This window comes from Pichia membranifaciens (assembly GCF_001661235.1).
Source record: "Pichia membranifaciens NRRL Y-2026 unplaced genomic scaffold PICMEscaffold_4, whole genome shotgun sequence".
Taxonomy (NCBI): domain Eukaryota; kingdom Fungi; phylum Ascomycota; class Pichiomycetes; order Pichiales; family Pichiaceae; genus Pichia; species Pichia membranifaciens.
In genome coordinates, this window is record NW_017566985.1 from 1,112,957 (window position 1) to 1,130,351 (window position 17,395).

Sequence of the window (17,395 nt, forward strand, 5' to 3'; positions counted from 1 at the left end):
AAAAAGAAAAATAAAGTAGTCCAGATACCCATGAAATAAACCGGTTTGCCTTCGCCCACTCCCGATGCGTGATGGACACAGTCTCTCGCTGGACACCTCTCACTGGGCAGACAAACCAAAATGAACCAAACAAACAGACAAACAAACAAACAAATAGACACTTATAGTTGGTTATAATAATCGCAGTATAAATCGGCGTACACTAAAGAAGGAAAGGACCGACAGCGGGAGAATCAAAAAGAACGCATTCTTGTATGTCTGCAATCACACTTCCTCAAAACGGTCGCCAAACGTGTTCTCTCCGCTGTACACAACGTAGAGGAACCCATCCTCGTCTTTGTATTGTTCGTAGATGGTGCTCATCAAGGCCGCGGTCGGAGGGAGAATGTCCTTCACGAAGATGAAGATTGCCTTCTCGGACGGCAAGTGTATTCTTCTCCGGATCACGTAGACAAACTGCCCGACTGTGAGGTCGGACGGAACGAGGTACTTTCTCTTGTCGATGTTTGGTATGTCGCTATCCTCAACCCGTTCGCAGATGACAGGGATTCTGTCGTGGAACTTCGATAGGATTCTGATCGACTCTTCCTTTCTCTTTTCTGTATCAGATGCACAAGCATGAATTGTTAGTATTCCTGTACAGGACAGCTGTGGCTGGCGGCGACCAGGTGGGTGTCGCCAGGGGGGGAGATAAACACGGCACGGAGCCTACTACTTACCGAACGAGTGAACCTCTTTGAATTCAGACTTCATCTTGTGTGCAATGGGCTTGCTGGGGGGCTGTGGTTGTGTGGATGTGTTTGGGGGACTGCAACAGAGACGGTGCACAAGCAGAAGAAGGGGTGGCCACACACCCAGACAGGCAGACAGGCCCCGATAAGAGGGCCAAACAAAGCAAAGGGTGGCAAAACAGTCCGGGCCGTCTCCTTTTGTTTTCTCGCGGACGGGAGCAGCTGCTGACAGCCCTGATAAGCAACGCGGTCCGGAGGAGGTGTGTCTGCTTGCGGTGCATGCTTGCTGGGTCGTGTTACTGTGGCTATTATACATCTAGTCTGCTAGAAAGTAGGATATGGTACATAAGAGGACAAAGGCGCCCGTGGAGAGGGCGGCAGACTGCAGGACCACGGCTCTGCGTGGCGCAGAGAGGAAGCCAGGGCCGGCGGTGTCGCTATAGGGGCCATTGTCGACGTCGTCGTCAACTGCTGGCGCATGGAGGACCCTGCAGAGGGCGTCGTACTGTCTCTTCAAATTGCGGGTGTATCTGAGTAGACGGAGACGAAACTCGGCGTCGCCGAGCTTCTCCTCGAGGCCCCGGTAGTCGTCGTGCAGGATGTATCGCTGTATCTCGTGGTCGACTGCCATCTCTGGTGCTGGTGCTGGCTCTGGCTCTGGCTCTGGCGCTTGCTCTGGCGCTTGCTCTTGTTCCTGCTGCTGCTGCCGCCGCTGCTCGTGTTCTGCGCCCAGCATCGGCTCTGGAATAGCGGCGTCTCGTATTCGTTCCTCCGGCTGCGCTTCGGCGTCCTCGATGCTACTGGTCACATTTGCACTCCGCGGCGGTTGCGACAGGTCACCCTCGTCCGCAGCGCCGCTCGGTATCCGGCTCGTGTCTCGACTGCGGCCGTCCTGCTGCGTCTTCCACTCGTCGAAGGCCCCCGGCGCCGCAGAGCTCTTCCACCGCAGGTACTGCTCCGTCTCGATCGCGTCGTCGTCGGCGTACGGAAGCGGCAACGGTGTGCCAAAGTCGTACACGCCGGCTGCAGACGTCTGTTTCGCACGTCTGGTGCTGTGCTGCTGCGTCGGGGCCGGCGCCTGCGCCTGCGTGAGCAGCCTCTGCTCCGCCCGCCAGCTCTCGTTAAACGCAGGGTTGTACTTGAGCGGCAACGGCTGGCCAAGGTCGGCAAGACGCAACGCACGCGGCTTGCGTCCCTGCGCCGCTGGTCTCTGCACGGCCTCCTCTTCGTTCTCGACCTCCCTCTCTACCGGCTTTTCCCCCCTCTCCGCCACCTGGTCCCCGCCGTTCCGCAAATAGTCCAACGGTAGCGGGTCGCCAATCACCGACAGTGTCTTCCGCATCGTCTTCAGTTCGCTTGGCTGTCTCTCCCACCCGGCCTCCACCTTTTCAGCCCCGGCCTCAACGCTCTCCGTGTGTTTCCCGTTACTCTGGTACGGCAGCGGCGCCCCCCGCCCCCGAATCAGCTGCACCGGCGCTCGCCCAAGATCCTCATCGTGCATCGTGTGTCGATGTCCAATTGCCCAGCCCTTCCATACCGCTGCTCCTGCCAGTCTCCCCGTCTTCGTCAACAACATCAACAACTTCTTCACCTTCGTGTCGCAAACATGACAGACCCGGCCTTGGCCTCGACGCGCCGATGCGCGCTCCGCCCGCTGTCTCGGACTAGCTGGGGAAAGTCTCCACCTCCTCCGGGCTGCTTATCTTTGCCCGGACAAAACAAGGAAACACGACACGATCCATCAGACCACGGTGGCGAAGGGCTGCCAGGGCATCAACGAAAGACGAGACAGGCCGGCAGAGCACGCAATGACAGCAGAATGGTATCCAAGAGAAGACGTGCCACGGCGGTACAGGCAATGGGCTGCAGATTACGACAAGTCTGCGACGCTGCAGTCATACAAACAGTTGAAGTCGTCAGCAAAGTACTTGTACTCGAAGTTCAAGACGAACGCAGCGGAGGAGCCCGTGGACGTGGTGGTGTGTCCGAAGCCGGACCATCCGGAAAGCGGGACGTTGTCTGTCAGGCTCGGGTGTGCGGGCGAGGTGTACCAGATAGCCGATAACGGCGCCCGTGTTGACGTGTTGGACTGGAGGTCCCACAGAGGGACGTCCAAGGACTCGCCCTCGATGGAGGAGCGGCCGCTATATTGCTGCAAAAGCATTTCCGTTCCTAATTACCATCTGCCAATGAGTTCAGTGCCCTACAAGCCGGATTTCGCGTTCCCGCTACACCATAGCCGGTACCCCGAGAGCACATCTCTCCTTTACACCATTCCGACGAGTGAGAAAACCCACCAGTTGTGTTTCCTTCGCAATGTTTGGCCGGACAAATACAGCATAAAGAAGATGGCGTTCATGCTTTCCAACGAAAACGATTACACGTGGTGCAGTGTTGACTCGGAGGAATATTTTGTGCTCTTTGACAAAACCAACTCGGAGTTGCATGTGTTCGACTCGGAAACGTTGCTCTCCGTCGGAAAGTACAGCGTGGAGGTGTGCAACTCGAATCCGGTTTTTGACCTCAGAGGCTCTGTCTTGATGTACGTGCCGAGGGCCGACAAAAACATCGAGAAGAAAAACCTCACCCCCGTCGACCTATCATCGAAGAAGAACTTGTTGAACAAGCTCATCATCACGTTTTCAAACACCGCACTGGACTCGATGTTTCTTTTCTCCGAGGTCACGCAGCAGAAGATCAAGAATATTTTGGAGGCACATAAAAAGGGGGAGAGTGCAGACAACACCGATACCGACAGCTTGACTGACGGAAAATCTGCAAAGGGCTCCTCGCAGGATAACGAGAAGCTTAAAGACAACTACCGGGACATTTTCACCGAGATCTACAATACCATCAGCAAAACTTCGGCGTATGTCTGTGCAGTGGATTTGGAGACGAAAAAGCAGATGTTTCAGCTCTCTATCCCCGCGGGATGCTCAAAGTTGTCGATTTCTCCCTTCGATTTGCAGTTTCTTACCGCTAACAATAGGGGGGACGAGATCTTCCTTTGGGACTACACTAAGGCCTACGACTCAATCGTCCTAATGGACAAGTATAACAGAGGCAAAACCTCAGCGATCATAGAGCAGCTGGAGTGGGGGACAGGAAATTCCTCAATTCTATGCTTGAGCCGGCAAAATGGGTCTTTGCACTATTTTGTGAATGAGTCGTTGAGAAACTATGAAGATCTCAAAGTAAGAAAAACCAAACGCAGGAATAAAAGCCTGTCTGGTTCTGCGTCTAATGGGATTTCGAATTCTGGAAAGAGTGTGGGCAGCAGTTCGTGGTGCCTTTCCCATTTGAAGTTGAAGAGTTTCAAGGTGGTGAGATCGTTGCTCACAAAAGACTTCATAGTCGCTCTTGGTCAAAATAATGAGATACTGACTATAGACATCGAAACTGGTTGCGTCGATGGAGTGATAAACCTAGAGAGGAAGCTCTTCCAGTCCTCGCCTTCTAACTCGTTTCAAGGAGAATCCTCCAATATTGAATCTGAGTTGTTGAACCAAGAGATTGAGGTAGAAACCTGTAAGCCTTTCTTGCCTGCGTACAACAATAAAAAGTACAAGTTCACTGAAATCAAAGTCTCGATTGCTGACGCTAACGTCTTCAACGACATTGATTCTCACACAGACGTCGTGAAGGAGTACAATGTTGCCGGGATCTTGTTCATGAACAAAATGCAAGCAAAGAAATTGGCCTTCGAAGGACATGAAGCCTCGCAGCATCTTTTCGGCAACACACTGCGAGATCCTTCCAAAGAAACTCTTGTCCTTTCACATGGGGATAACACCGTTGAAGAGGATCATTCAAAATCTTCACATGGGTCATCAAGTGAGACTCTTCGAGAAGCAGCTTCGCAGACATTACAGAAGGCTTGCTAGGTTTTACGAAGAAATGTTTTTTTTTTCTTTTTTCTTTTTTTTTTGGGGGAAATATTTTGGCTATTTCTTATAAGACTATTGGTCTTGAGATGTTTCTCTATTGTTGTATATCGTACTATGTTTTTTTACCAGATTCCAACCCATCATGTATCTATGTACTGTTTCCTTAGTCTTTTTACTCTATCCAGATAAACGAAAAACACCAGAAAAAATACATATCACGATCGCAATCAAAGACGAGCCAAAGCGTGAAATTTTCATGTCGACGAGATATGTTTTCCTACTTTTAGATTTTTTGCGACAGAGCATTTTGATTTTGCCACTGCTGAGAAAGGCTGGCAAGAACGTCTTCACCGTTTCATTTTGGCAGTTCAGACTAGACTAGCATAATCACAGAACCAAGAGTACCAGACATGTCTTCTGCTATCCAGTTATTGAACCCAAAGGCAGAATCGATCAGAAGAGCACAGGCTCTTCAAGTCAACATCAGTGCTGCAATTGGACTACAAGATGTTTTGAGCTCCAACTTGGGACCTAAGGGTACCTTGAAGATGTTGGTGGACGGTGCAGGAGGAATCAAGATTACCAAGGATGGTAAGGTCTTGCTAACTGAAATGCAAATCCAATCGCCAACAGCCATCATGATTGCAAGAGCAGCCACGGCGCAAGATGAGATAACTGGTGATGGTACCACCACCGTGTGTTTGTTGGTTGGTGAGCTTTTGAGACAAGCGCAGATTTTTCTCAACGAAGGCATACATCCAAGAGTCTTGGCAGATGGTTTCGAAAAGGGTAGAGAAGCTTCGTTGGAATTTTTGAACAACTTCATAATCGACAAGAAGGATAACATACTAGACAGGGAATTGTTGTTACAAGTTGCCAGATCAAGTTTGAGCACTAAGGTCACTCCCGAAGTAGCAGAAGTCTTGACACCAATAGTTACCGATTGTGTCTTGAATGTCTTGGACGAATCCAACCCAGCACAGATTGACTTACACATGATTGAAATCATGTCGATGATGCACGAGACAGCATCAGACACAGAATTCATTAAAGGTTTGGTTTTGGATCACGGTGCTAGACATCCAGATATGCCAAAGAGAGTTAAAAATGCACACATTCTTATCTTGAATGTTTCGTTGGAATATGAGAAGACTGAAGTCAACTCTGGTTTCTACTACTCCAATGCCGAACAGAGAGAAAAATTAATCCAAAGTGAAAGAAAATTCATCGATGAGAAGTTGAAGAAAATTGTCGATTTGAAGAACACTGTCGTTGGAAACGATCCTAACTCCGGATTTGTTATAATAAATCAAAAGGGTATTGATCCTATGTCATTGGATGTGTTGGCCAAGAACGGTATCTTGGCTTTGAGAAGGGCAAAGAGAAGAAACATGGAAAGGCTACAGTTAGTTTGCGGCGGTGAGGCACAGAACTCCGTTGACGACCTAACGCCTGAAGTTCTAGGGTTCTCAGGTATGGTCTTTGAGCAATCCATTGGAGAGGAGAAATTCACATATGTCACAGAGAACAACAATCCAAAATCGTGTACGATATTGATCAAGGGAGCGCATGGTTATGTTATCCAGCAGACGAAGGATGCTGTGAGAGATGGCTTGAGGGCTGTCAGCAACGCAATCAAGGATGGCTGCTTAGTGCCTGGTGCTGGTGCGTTCTACCTCTCGTGCGCCAAGCATTTGGTTGAGAACAAAAGTATAAACAAGGGCAAGAACAAACCTGGTATCAAGGCGTTCAGCGATGCCTTGTTAGTTATCCCTAAGACATTGTGCAAGAACTCCGGACTAGACACGTTGGATGCGATTGCTGAGGCCCAGGATGAGATCGACGAAGGACAGGTTGTTGGAATTGACCTCAACTCGGGTGAGCCATTGGACCCTACCATCGACGGAATCTGGGACTCTTTCCGTGTTTTGAGGAACGCCATTTCAAGTGCTACCGGTATTGCGTCCAACCTGCTACTCTGTGACGAGTTGTTGAAGGCTGGTAAGTCTTCATTGAAGGAACAACCTTCTCATTGATTTCGTGAATGCATGCACCTGTTGTATATAGATTGACGAAAATTATACATTTGTATGTAGATTTTTACGTATATGTATGAAAAACACACAGAAATCGTTGAACCTATTAGCCCTTCACGCTAACTATGTGATCAGCGGTGATCTTGTCACGCCTTTTTCTGAGGGTCTTCAGCTCATATATCTCTGCTTCTACTGCGGTCATTTCATCCATATCCTTTGCGCCATATGCCTTTCTCTCCAACTCAATCAGCTTTTTTGTGTATTCCGTGTTCCACTCTATAAAGTCGTTGAAAGAGGTAAAGTATCGCTTACCATCGTTATCTTGTGGAACATGGTTACGTCTGAAGTTTTCGTCGTCAAGTTGAGCTTTCGTGATTTTCGTAGCATCGTTGCCAATCAAACTAGGGAGTTTGTCCTTGTATACGCAGAACCAATCATGCTGTCGGTTCCAGAGCATGAATCCCTGGAACTTGCTGCACAACTGGCACTCAAGAAGAGTGGGTGTCTGTCTTCCCGTTAGCTTCCGGGCCTTGGGTATGTACTGGGAGGCTTTTTCGTGCAGGGAGTCGCTTGCTTCAGCATTGGCATCGCCCTTAGCCATCTGCTCGATCTTGCTGTCGTAGACGACGTCGTTCAAGGGAAACATCACCTTCTGGATAAGCTCTGGAAGCCAACGGGTGAGATAGAACCAGCCCCAGAAAACTCCTGGATTTCTCGTGTGATAGTCGTTGTCAAAGTCCGGCGACACTTTGGGAAAATGTCGGTAGAAGAACTCGTTAGGTGCTGGTGGGTTTGCCCCTGTCGTCCAGTTCCCCTGCGGAACAAGCGGGGACAACACCCTGATTGCGGACGCCGCCACCGAGTCCTGCGGGGAGTTGATCACGTCGGATGGCAGGTACGAGTCGAGAAAAGTGTGGGCCAGGTGTACATATCGGCGAAATTCAAGGGACAAGTTTGCTGCAGGGTCTTTTCCTCCGTCGTGATCAGGGCCCCTGCTTCCAAAAAAGGGGAATGTGAAGAAGCTTTCTGGTGTCTGCTGCGCCGGTAGCGATGTCTCTAGCTTCGTCGGTTTTCGTCTCTTGTCGCTGTCACAGTCACTGTCAAGGCTGTTGCTCTCCGTATTGCTGTTGCCACCACTCTTGCTGTCGTCCACCATCCTAAGGTAGTGAGGTGGGATCCAGTTCGGGTAGGCGTGGTTGACTTTGAAATAGAGTATGTCTGACAACGGCGTCTTGTCCAGCACCAGTATCACCGGATCGTCGTACTGGATCGAGAACTCGTAAAACATGGCGGGACCAAGGGAGGGTTTGCACAGACAACTGGGTATTGGTTGCTCTCTAAACTGCGGGGAAGTCGTACCAAGAAGAGGGGAGGGTCTGTGTGTTTTCTACAGGCGGCCGGAGGTCAGCACCTAACGCAGAGCCCCTCCTGGCCTACTCCCCGTCTCCCGAGACTTCTCTGCAAACGAAAACAGAGAGACATCACCAACCCCAGACGGAAAGAGGAGAAGCGTTTTTCACCGGCCGGTTGTGCCGCCGCACGACCGCGAGTCTGGCGGTGCCCGAGGTCGGATAAAAACAACCATCTCCGGGGACGGAGAGGTGGGTAAAGAGATACTTTTAGACGCCGAAAAGGAAAGAAAAAGAGAAGGAAAAGACTAGAGGCCTCGGAAGGAGGGGAGTGTAAACATGGAGGGAAAATACAAAGAACGAGAAAGAAAGAACGAAGTAAAAACAGTGAAAACATGCCAGACAGTAGTCTGGTGCAGAGTAGCTGCTAGCCCCAGACAGACATGTCGTTGCCCCAAGAAGTGGTTTTATTAAAGAGACCGGAGTGTGAAGTAGAGCTGCCCAAGGCAGAGACAGAAAAAGACCCATTAGTAGAAGTAGAAGCGTTGTTGCCGGCGCCGGTGCCAGTGCCGGGGGTGCCGGGGGTGCCGTTGCCGCTGTTGGTATTGGTATTAGAGTTGAACGAGGAGAAGCCATGAAGAAAGCCGGTGGACGCTGGCGAGGCCGGGGTTTGCGCCTCTTGCTGCTGCTGGAGGTCGAAGAAGGACGAGGCCAGGCTCACAGGGCCGGAGACGGGTGCCGAGACCGAGCCGGCAGCGGAAAGAGTGGGCGACGAGGCCGACGTGGAGGCCGTCAGCTGCATCTGCAGGGCCGCTGGCAGCGGCGGTGTGTACGCCACGGGAGAGGGTGTCATGTTTTTGCCGTGGGGGTAGCACAGTTGTTGCTGCTGCGGTTGCTGCTGCTGTGCCTCCAGAAGCTTGTTGAGAATCGCTGTGGCGGCCTGGATCTGCTGGTACTGCTCGACAAACGGTTGTGCCTTGAATTGGTGGTGCCCGCTGGTGGCTGATGGGACACCGACGTTGGCGACGTTGGCGCCGCCGGCGCCGCCGGCGGCAGCGGTCCCCTTGCGACCGCCTCTGCCGCCACCGTTCTGTCTGCCTGCTGAATTCATGTTCGTCCTCGTGCCGGTGCCGATGATGATGTTGCTGTTGCTGGTGTAGTTGTTGTAGCCCCTTCCCCGCAAGCCGTTCTGTTGGGAGCGCAGGGCCCGATACTCGTGATAGCGACAGACCGCTCTGTCGATATCGTCAAACTGCGCATCAAACGCCTCCGTCATGCTATGTGTTGGCTTGCTTGCTGGCTCGTGCTGGTCTGCTCCGATCCAGGCTTGTAGTCAGCTCTCTTCTCCCGTCCTGTCTTGTCTACACATCGTCTACACAAGTGTCCAGCACGGACCGCCCCGCGAGAAAAATTTCACCGCTCGGCGCCTCGCTGGCGGTGCAATTCGACGAGCTCCTCGAGACGCCGTTTCTCGGTCTGCTCCGTCTCCAGCTCCCGGGCGAAGCGGGCGTTCATCTGCTCGACGAGCTTCTTGAACTCCATGCGGAGGATGCGGACGCTGACGGAGGACGATGGCATGGTTGCCGAGGAGGCAGACGACGCCGGCGACGGCAGCGACAGCGACAGCGAGTCTGCGGGAGCCTCGGCGGAGTCGGCAGACGCCGGCGGGGTCGTGGCCGGCGCAAGGCCGAGGTAGTCGACCCGGAGCAGGTTGTTCTTCAATTGCAGCTCGTGGGCGTCCTTTGTGCGGGCGTCGAGCTTCTTGGTGAGCTCGGCGTTCTGGAGCTCGAGACGGAGCAGCTGGTTCGACACCTTCGAGAGCTCGAAGTTGCTCTGTTTGAGCAGGTCCTCGCACTGCTGGTACTTGGCAACCATGCTGTTCATCGCCTGGCCGTGCTGCGAAACCTCTTCCTCGTACTTCTTTGTAAGATACGTGTGGGCAAACTGGAGGTCTCTGAGTGCTCTGTAGTTCTCGTCGTCGTCTCCGGCGGCGCTTCTGCTTGCGCTGGCGGCGCCGGAGTCCTGGTTTCGATCTCGCGGGCCTTCTGCCGCTCCGGCAACCTTGTATATGCATTCCTTGAACCAGCCGATGCGGCCATCCATGCTCTCCGCCGCCTTCGTGTCCAGCGGCGGCAGCGACACGTTCCGCTGCACGGCGAGCGAGAGCAGCGTCGACACCAGCTCGTCCATGAGTGTATTCTCTGAAGCGTTCTGGCCGCCGCCGTTCCTGTTTGCAGCGAGCTCCGGGGCGTACCCGAGCTTCAGCAACTCGACGTAGTGTCTGAGTAACGCCAGATCGCTGTCACTGCCATCGTCTCCGGCTCCGCTCAACACCTCTCCCAACCGCTCGACGTCAAACACCAGTTTCTTCCGGTTACCCTCGGTGCTCTTGCCACTGTCGCCCCTGGGCACTTTCTCCGCTAACCTGAGCTCATACTCGAGCAGGCTCTTCTCGATGAGGATGTTCAACTCGACGGCGTCTGCAGGGCTCTCGTCCCGGCCCTGCGTGCGTCCGCTGTACCCGATCCGGCCCACTTTCACCACGTCGTTCAAACGTCTCACGTAGCAGTCCACAAACTCGTTGTCGCAACCGGACTCGTCATACCGGGCATCGTCGTAGTCCTCGTACTCTTGCTGTAGAAACGCGCAAAGCTCAGCGGCGTTGCTCGACTCGCACATTTGGCTCTGCGCCCCAAACGCTTTATTTCTGCGGTCCAATAGCTCCAATGCAAGCGACATGTCTACTTGTGTGATATTTATGTCGTTGGATGTCTGTTATGAACTGCTATGCCCCAAAATAGCCCACCGTCAGGCCAGAACAGACACCCAAACATGACTTGTGTCTGTTTCGGATCGTCTTGACTGGAAACAAAAACATTCGCGTTTTTTTCCTCTGTTTTCTCATTTCTGTCATTTTTTCCATTACTCTACTGTTTCTATCTATACTGTTCCTCTCTACACAAAGGTCTAGACAAGCACGTCTCTGTACTTGGCATGCACGCGGTCGATCTCGTCGTGGAGCTGTTTCTTTCTGGCGGCGTCGATCCAGCTGCCGTCGACACTGTTCTTGGTGATCTGCACCCACTCCTCTGGCTTCAGGTTGAAGCGGCTCTCGACGGCAAGGTAGTTGTCCAAGAGGTACCCGCCAAAGTAGGCCGGGTCGTCTGAGTTGATGCTGAAGGGGACGCCGTAGTCGAGCCACTTGCGGAGTGGGAGCTCGCCGACGTCGCTGACGACCTGGAGCTTGACGTTACTCAAGGGGCACAAGCTGAGCATGACCTTGTCCTTGGCGAGTCTCTTGAGCAACTCGTCGTCTCTGTAACTCTGGACGCCGTGGTCGATTCTGGTCACCTTCAACAAGTCAAGCGAGTTGCTGATGAAGGAGGGGTCGGCCTCTTCGCCGGCGTGCGCCGTGAGGCCGATCTCGGGACAGTTCTTCTTGGCAAGGGCGTAGCACTCTTCAAACAGCTCCGGAGGGAATGGCTTTTCGCTCGAGTCGAGGCCTAGCCCGTGGATGATCCCGTCCTGGTAAAACTGCTTAGCATCGTTGATTGTCTTGAGGCCGTCCTGACTTGGCAAGTGCCTCAACAGGCACATGATCAGCTTTGTCGAGATGCCCAGCTCCGCTTGCGCTCTCTGGCTGGCCCTGTGGAAGCCATTGACCACGGTTTCGATCGGGATGCCCCTCTCCACGTGGCCCTGTGGATCGAAAAATGTCTCTGCATGGTGCAGACCGTCGTGCTTGGCCTTGACAAAGTAGTCCCAGGCAAGGTCCTCGAAGTCGGATTCTGTCATTAGCACCGACATCCCGATGTAGTAGTGGTCGAGGAAGTCCTGTAGGTCGGTGAACTTCTCGTACCTATCGTTGCAGAGCTCAATCGACGATGGGAAGTGTGCTGGCAATTCGATGTTGTTTCTCTTCGCAAGCGTGAATAGAAGGTCGGGAGACAATGTCCCTTCCAAGTGGACGTGGTGCTCACATTTTGGCAATTCGTGCAAGAACTTGCGCTTCTGTTCCGAGATTGGGTAGATGGTGGTCATAGCTTGTGTTGTATTGTGTCTCTCCGTTGTAAACAGAAGAAAGCCATAAAAGCAAGGTGTCTGTAAAGAGAAGAGGAAGAAAAAAACTGCAAGGAAGAGAAAAAAAGGCATCTCCAAAAAGCCACGGAAAGAAAAAGAAACGATCCCGGGAGGAAAAAAATTCTTTATCGAGATAAAACGGCGGAAACGGCCACCGGTGCCGGATTGCTGGCTATCTGGGGCCCGGTATCTTCAGTCAAGCGGGGACTAAATGGGGCCTTGGCTCTACCAGACGTTCACATCCACTGGATTTGTCTCCTCCACCCGCAATTGCATGGTCAGCGATTCAACAGGGGATTTCATTTCTGTGCAAGAGGCCTTTCCGGGGCCTTCTCACGTATATTGCGGAAACAATATAAGAATTTCAGGCCAATGAGGCTGCCGCGGGCCTGCCGCGGCAAGCAGAGAGCACACAATAAGGATTAAACAAGACAAGAGGAACCAGATAGGACAAAGAGGAAGGGTCAGAAGACGGCACCATTTGCAGGCAGACACACTCCGGTTTAACATAAAACGGGAGGATGCGTTTTTACGGTGTGGAAAGTAGGTGGATGCAAGCGGAGACGGATTGCTCTTCTGAATCAGTATGGCGGCACAAAATCATGTACCGGTTGCAGTTGGCGAAAAGAGTTTAGTTATAACGTTGTATATAAAATCGGAGCAAAGTGTTCTCATTAGCAGTGAGACCCCTTGAGCTAACCTTGAGGTCTGTTTTTGTAGATGTCTGCAGCCATTAGGGCGGCGCCGACTTGGTTGGTGAAGCAGAAAAGAAGTCCGAGGACGGGGATGCTCTCGAGCAGCTGGCAGACAAAGCCGAAGGTCAAATAGACACCTTCGTTCTCCTTGACCTGATACTTCATCTGGCGTGGTCTCAATCTCGTGAGTCTCCACATTCTTTGTTGGCTGAACTCGGCTGTCTTGATGGCGTTGTTGTACTCAAATATTACAGTTCCGATGATCGGAATGAGTGATACAACGATGGAGTAGAGAAGGCTCATGGTGGATAGAGCAATGTTGATGGGATTGATCTCCATGATCTGCGCACCGAGGGTCTGGGGCACGAGTCTCTTCAACTTTCCCGGGATGACCACCCTGTCTAGGCCAACGAGGCAAAGGGTGGTGTCGAACACCTTGTTGAGCTTCCCGGCAATCAAGTAGTTCTTGAATAGGTAGTTGTTCACACAGCTGCACTGCTGGAAAGATGCGAGGATTGCGACTTGAACTCCGACGGGGCCGAGCGTGAGCGTGTGGATGACGAGGTTCAACGGCAAGATCGCCCACAACAACACCGTGTACACGTAGAGGTGCAAGATGCCGTATGGGATCACCACGGAGAGGAAGAGTGGAAGCAAGGGCTGGTAGTTTTGCCAGAAAAAAACAAACCCTCTGAAAGGGTACAGGTAGCCTTGGGCTGTCACCAGCTGGTACACCACGTTGAAGGGGCGGGCCACCTCCAAGAACGCTCTTGCCTGCACAGCTTGTTGCCAATCAACGTATAGCGGTCTACTGGACATTGTTTACGGTGCCGGAGGAGAGCTGGTCAGAGGGGGTGTTGCAGGGGAGCATGAAGAACACGGAGGGGGAGTTGAAGATGGTGATGATAACGATGAGCCTCAACAGTCTGGACGGAGAAAAAGAGAAAACGGGGCCCTCGCACCGTCATGAAATGTAGCCAGGGCTCTCCTCCCCCGGCTCCGCAGAACTGAGTACAGAAAATGATTAATTTATTAGAAGTGACACATTGAAAAGGAAAAGGGGATATTTATGTATAATATAAACCGGATCTAACCTAACAACGGACCTAATCGAACAAACCGAAACCCATGTCATCATCGGATTCCTCAGCTTCTTCTTCAGCAGCCTCTTCAGCAGCCTCTTCGGAAGCACCGCCGGCAGCGGCACCTGCAGAAGCAGCACCGGCACCACCGACTGGAGCAGCAGCCATCTTCTCGTTACCTTCGGCAATCAATTCCTCGACGGATTTACCCTCTAATTCGGCAATCAGCTTGTCCAACTTCTCGGACTCAACTTCGATGCCGACAGAGGACAAGACGGAGGTGACATCGTCAGCAGTTGGAGCGGTCTTACCGGAGTTGACCAAAAGTAAGTAAGCAGCGAGATACTTCACTGTAGAAAGTTACATGTGGCGGGGGGACCGTGCGGTCGGGATCTGTGTGTTAGTACTTGTGTCGCAATCGGTCGAAAGACGGACAACAGCCCTGTCTTGACGGAACAAACATAGAGACAGCTAGAGGACGCTGTGCAACCTTCCCAGCGGTGGTGCAGACCGTCCGTGCACGTCTGGTCCTTCTGACGACCTCTCATCTGTCTCCTCGTCCGTCCATTGCGCCAGCTCCATCTCTCTCGGCGGCAAACGGGAGTCTCTGCCCTGCACTATGATACATACTTGTTGACTTTTGTGTGTGTGATACTGCAGAAGGGTTCTAAAAAGTCGACTCCGTGCCGCATACCCTGCTCTAACAATCACGACTTTTCACCCATCTCTCTTCTTACACACAGCATCAGGCCCTTCCTCGCCGTCCCCGTCGTCGAGCTGGGCCCCGGCGAGGGTCCCCGAGCGGGCACAGGCTTGAACGTGCGGTGTGCGGGGTGGCTCTGCTGTGACTGTGTTGCCGGTCCACAGTATGAGGTGCGCGGGGTTGCCGCACTTGCGAGCTGGCCGGCGCGGGGGAAAAGAGAGAAAGAGCTTTTTCCCAGGCTGTGCGGACGAGAGGCCGGCAGAGGGTGAGGGAGAGTGCATTGGCACAGCGGTGGAGCTGGTGAAGACGGAGTCAGTGTGCAAAAGAGTGTCCAACAACAACAAGAGTCGGGGACACAGGTAACAACATCTTGAGCCAGCAAAGTATATTAGATCAACCGTCAATCATGTCTACTAGTATGTGCCCGCTAACGTGCTGAGGGAGAGGATATGGGCCACAGGAAGGCAGGATTGGACAGTGGAAAAGCCATATGAAAAAGCCAGCTGAAAAAACTGTTTGGAGAGGAAAACGTTGACCAATGTGTCGAACAAACAGTCGTGTTGCACAGCAGTGTGTACCAGTAAGAAGAAAGAGCCCAAAACGCCGTGTTTGGGCTCTGTAGGTAGGGCTCCAGCACACAGGACACTGCCACAGCAGGGCATAAGAGCCAGCACCTGAACTGGAATGCAATAGAATAGAGAAAGCTCTGCAAACCAATGAAAGACACGTGTGACAGGCGCTGAAGAAACAGACCGCCACCAGCAGAAAGCGAAACCCTGTGATCCTGTCCTAAATCGACGCCCCAAGCACTCACTCTCCCATCTACTCACCACATGGAACAAGTACTAACATTACCGTTTCCCGCAACGTAACTTTTTTTCGCATAGCTGAACAAAGAAAGAAGAGATCCTTCAAGCAATTCTCTTTCAAGGGTGTTGAACTCGAACAATTACTTGAATTGTCCACCGAAGACTTTGCCAAGTTGTGTGACGCCAGAGTCAGAAGAAGATTCTCCAGAGGTTTGGGTGCCAAGCCAATGCACTTGATTAAGAAGTTGAGAGCTGCCAAGATCAGCGCCCCAGCTAACGAAAAGCCAGCTGTCGTCAAGACCCACTTGAGAAACATGATTGTTGTCCCAGAAATGATCGGTTCCGTCGTCGGTATCTACAACGGTAAGGTCTTCAACACTGTTGAAATCAAGGCAGAAATGGTCGGTCACTACTTAGGTGAATTCTCCATCACTTACAACCCAGTCCAACACGGTAAGGCTGCTAGTGGTTCCAAGTTGAAGTTGTACTAAGTGTGGTTTAGTTTTGTATAAATCTTTTCTTTTTACTCATGTCTTCACACACCCAATATAAAACCCCAAATTTAATCTAAAAATTTAGTCAACCCACGCAATCATGTCGATAATAGTAGTAATTATAATAGTATACACATACATAGAGCAAAAAACAGCAATACATAATCCTTCAGATCAACCCCATCTCCTGTAGATCTGTGTTGATCTCCTCTTCCGAACACCCCCGCAAGTTGTTCAACGAACTAGGAATCATCTGCTTGTAGTCGATCAGCCCCTGTAGCACACTGAGCTCCTTGTACACCGAGTTTCTCTGGTGCACCAATGCTGGGAGGTACTCCTCGATGTTGGCGCTGTTCACAGTCTCGTTGTACTGGTAGTACTCAGGCAGCTCGAGCGTCTGCATATCCATTGTCCTCCGTTCCTTGTTGATGTCGTACCAGTCGGTGGTAATCTTGACCACCTCCTTGCTCTTCAAGTCCTGGCGGCTTTTCATGAACTGTTGGTGTAGCGCAACCCGGTGTGCCCGCGTCTGGTTGTCGAGGCACTTCAACTGGTACTTCTGTAAATTCATCAACCTCTCGGCCTTCTTTTGGAAGTCGTCGTCCACCATCTTCATGTAGTCCAAGAGTTCGGGGTGCTTGTTGCTCTGGCAAAGCTTCAATTCAAATTCAAGCTTGTTCAACTGTGTCTCGTAGAGCTTATCCTTCAGCTGTGCAAAAAGAATCTCAATATCTTTCAACCGATTCATTGCTGCAACACGGCTGTTTTCTTTCTGTGCCTCCTCTTCTTCTTCCTCTTTCTCAGCTTGTGCTTTCTTCAATTTTTGTTCCTCATCTTCTTCTTCTTCTTCTTCTTCTTCTTCTTCTTCTTCTTCTTCCTCCTCCTCCTCCTCCTCCTCCTCCTCCTCCACCTCCACCTCGTCTTCTTCTTCCTCCTCTTCATTGGCATCAACATCCTCTTCCTCTTCTTCCCCTATCTTGTTGTTTGCAGTTTCTCGGACATGAGCACTTTCTTCTTGTTCTTCTTCGTCCTCCGCTTCATGCCCTCCCTCTTCTTCGTCCTCTTCTTCGTCTTTTTTCTCCTCATTCTCCTTTCCCTCCACTTCATCAGCGACTGCCTCTTGCGCTGCTGAATCTTCGTCATGCTCTATGTTGCCGTTTTCCTCCATCTTGACTCTTTTGTGAGTATCGTCTGACCCCTCCCTGTTTCGTACTTCATCGGTGGCCTCTAGACTCCTCTTCTTATCGTTGTTGTTTGCTGTATTACTGAAGACGGAATTATTCGACGAGGTACTAGACGGCTCCGTGCTGGACGTCGCTGTCGGAGCAGACAAAAGTTCTGCAGTAGAGGCGGTCTTTGTGCTGGCCAGCTGCTCCAGCTGGCTTTCTCTCTCGTCGACTCCTTCCATCCTGTCAGTTTCGGCGTCACTTGAGGGTATCTCCTTCGTGTCTCTGTCTGGGGCCATTCTCAGCATGCGTACGGACCTGGAAACAGAAGTGAGACCTCACGCAAGAATAATAGCAGTAGCA

The 17,395-nt window shown here is 51.9% G+C and overlaps 12 protein-coding genes across 12 annotated transcripts; 3 read left to right on the forward strand and 9 right to left on the reverse strand.

Moving 5' to 3' along the window:
* Positions 1–279: 279 nt before the first annotated feature.
* Positions 280–753, reverse strand: PICMEDRAFT_25938 (hypothetical protein; the record flags this gene model as incomplete). Its single annotated transcript, XM_019162421.1, has 2 exons — positions 280–599; positions 720–753. Coding segments are annotated over 2 exons (354 nt in total), but the record flags the coding sequence as incomplete, so codon positions are not given.
* Positions 754–997: 244 nt separating this feature from the next.
* On the reverse strand, positions 998–2,423 carry PICMEDRAFT_150499 (hypothetical protein). Its single transcript, XM_019160643.1, has one exon. It carries the CDS (start codon positions 2,305–2,307, stop codon positions 1,048–1,050), a length of 1,260 nt encoding a protein of 419 aa, XP_019017128.1. The 5' UTR covers positions 2,308–2,423; the 3' UTR covers positions 998–1,047.
* Positions 2,424–2,539: 116 nt separating this feature from the next.
* PICMEDRAFT_73491 (hypothetical protein) lies at positions 2,540–4,615 on the forward strand (the record flags this gene model as incomplete). The annotated part of the gene is made up of 1 exon (XM_019164497.1): positions 2,540–4,615. The coding sequence occupies one exon, from the start codon at positions 2,540–2,542 to the stop codon at positions 4,613–4,615; it is 2,076 nt and encodes a 691-aa protein (XP_019017129.1).
* Positions 4,616–5,028: 413 nt separating this feature from the next.
* PICMEDRAFT_73492 (hypothetical protein) lies at positions 5,029–6,654 on the forward strand (the record flags this gene model as incomplete). Its single annotated transcript, XM_019164498.1, has 1 exon — positions 5,029–6,654. The coding sequence occupies one exon, from the start codon at positions 5,029–5,031 to the stop codon at positions 6,652–6,654; it is 1,626 nt and encodes a 541-aa protein (XP_019017130.1).
* Positions 6,655–6,760: 106 nt separating this feature from the next.
* On the reverse strand, positions 6,761–7,942 carry PICMEDRAFT_73493 (hypothetical protein; the record flags this gene model as incomplete). The annotated part of the gene is made up of 1 exon (XM_019164499.1): positions 6,761–7,942. The coding sequence occupies one exon, from the start codon at positions 7,940–7,942 to the stop codon at positions 6,761–6,763; it is 1,182 nt and encodes a 393-aa protein (XP_019017131.1).
* A 332-nt stretch (positions 7,943–8,274) lies between these two features.
* Positions 8,275–9,735, reverse strand: PICMEDRAFT_17259 (hypothetical protein). The gene has a single exon (XM_019161525.1). It carries the CDS (start codon positions 9,277–9,279, stop codon positions 8,431–8,433), a length of 849 nt encoding a protein of 282 aa, XP_019017132.1. The 5' UTR covers positions 9,280–9,735; the 3' UTR covers positions 8,275–8,430.
* PICMEDRAFT_73495 (hypothetical protein) lies at positions 9,417–10,742 on the reverse strand (the record flags this gene model as incomplete). The annotated part of the gene is made up of 1 exon (XM_019164500.1): positions 9,417–10,742. One exon carries the CDS (start codon positions 10,740–10,742, stop codon positions 9,417–9,419), a length of 1,326 nt encoding a protein of 441 aa, XP_019017133.1.
* A 161-nt stretch (positions 10,743–10,903) lies between these two features.
* On the reverse strand, positions 10,904–12,358 carry PICMEDRAFT_17262 (hypothetical protein). Its single transcript, XM_019161526.1, has one exon. It carries the CDS (start codon positions 12,153–12,155, stop codon positions 10,971–10,973), a length of 1,185 nt encoding a protein of 394 aa, XP_019017134.1. The 5' UTR covers positions 12,156–12,358; the 3' UTR covers positions 10,904–10,970.
* A 194-nt stretch (positions 12,359–12,552) lies between these two features.
* PICMEDRAFT_17264 (hypothetical protein) lies at positions 12,553–13,960 on the reverse strand. The gene has a single exon (XM_019161527.1). It carries the CDS (start codon positions 13,595–13,597, stop codon positions 12,779–12,781), a length of 819 nt encoding a protein of 272 aa, XP_019017135.1. The 5' UTR covers positions 13,598–13,960; the 3' UTR covers positions 12,553–12,778.
* Positions 13,888–14,211, reverse strand: PICMEDRAFT_19411 (hypothetical protein; the record flags this gene model as incomplete). Its single annotated transcript, XM_019162118.1, has 1 exon — positions 13,888–14,211. A coding segment is annotated over one exon (324 nt), but the record flags the coding sequence as incomplete, so codon positions are not given.
* A 1,185-nt stretch (positions 14,212–15,396) lies between these two features.
* On the forward strand, positions 15,397–15,863 carry PICMEDRAFT_12461 (hypothetical protein; the record flags this gene model as incomplete). The annotated part of the gene is made up of 2 exons (XM_019159928.1): positions 15,397–15,405; positions 15,468–15,863. The coding sequence occupies 2 exons, from the start codon at positions 15,397–15,399 to the stop codon at positions 15,861–15,863; spliced, it is 405 nt and encodes a 134-aa protein (XP_019017137.1).
* Positions 15,864–16,035: 172 nt separating this feature from the next.
* PICMEDRAFT_59602 (hypothetical protein) lies at positions 16,036–17,331 on the reverse strand (the record flags this gene model as incomplete). The annotated part of the gene is made up of 1 exon (XM_019163377.1): positions 16,036–17,331. One exon carries the CDS (start codon positions 17,329–17,331, stop codon positions 16,036–16,038), a length of 1,296 nt encoding a protein of 431 aa, XP_019017138.1.
* Between the last annotated feature and the right edge of the window lie 64 nt (positions 17,332–17,395).

Bases quoted from the DNA above. Each gene is read 5' to 3' on its own strand.
- PICMEDRAFT_150499 (XM_019160643.1), bottom strand. From the start codon at position 2,307: ATGTTGTTGACGAAGACGGGGAGACTGGCAGGAGCAGCGGTATGGAAG.
- PICMEDRAFT_17259 (XM_019161525.1), bottom strand. From the start codon at position 9,279: ATGACGGAGGCGTTTGATGCGCAGTTTGACGATATCGACAGAGCGGTC.
- PICMEDRAFT_17262 (XM_019161526.1), bottom strand. From the start codon at position 12,155: ATGCCTTTTTTTCTCTTCCTTGCAGTTTTTTTCTTCCTCTTCTCTTTA.
- PICMEDRAFT_17264 (XM_019161527.1), bottom strand. From the start codon at position 13,597: ATGTCCAGTAGACCGCTATACGTTGATTGGCAACAAGCTGTGCAGGCA.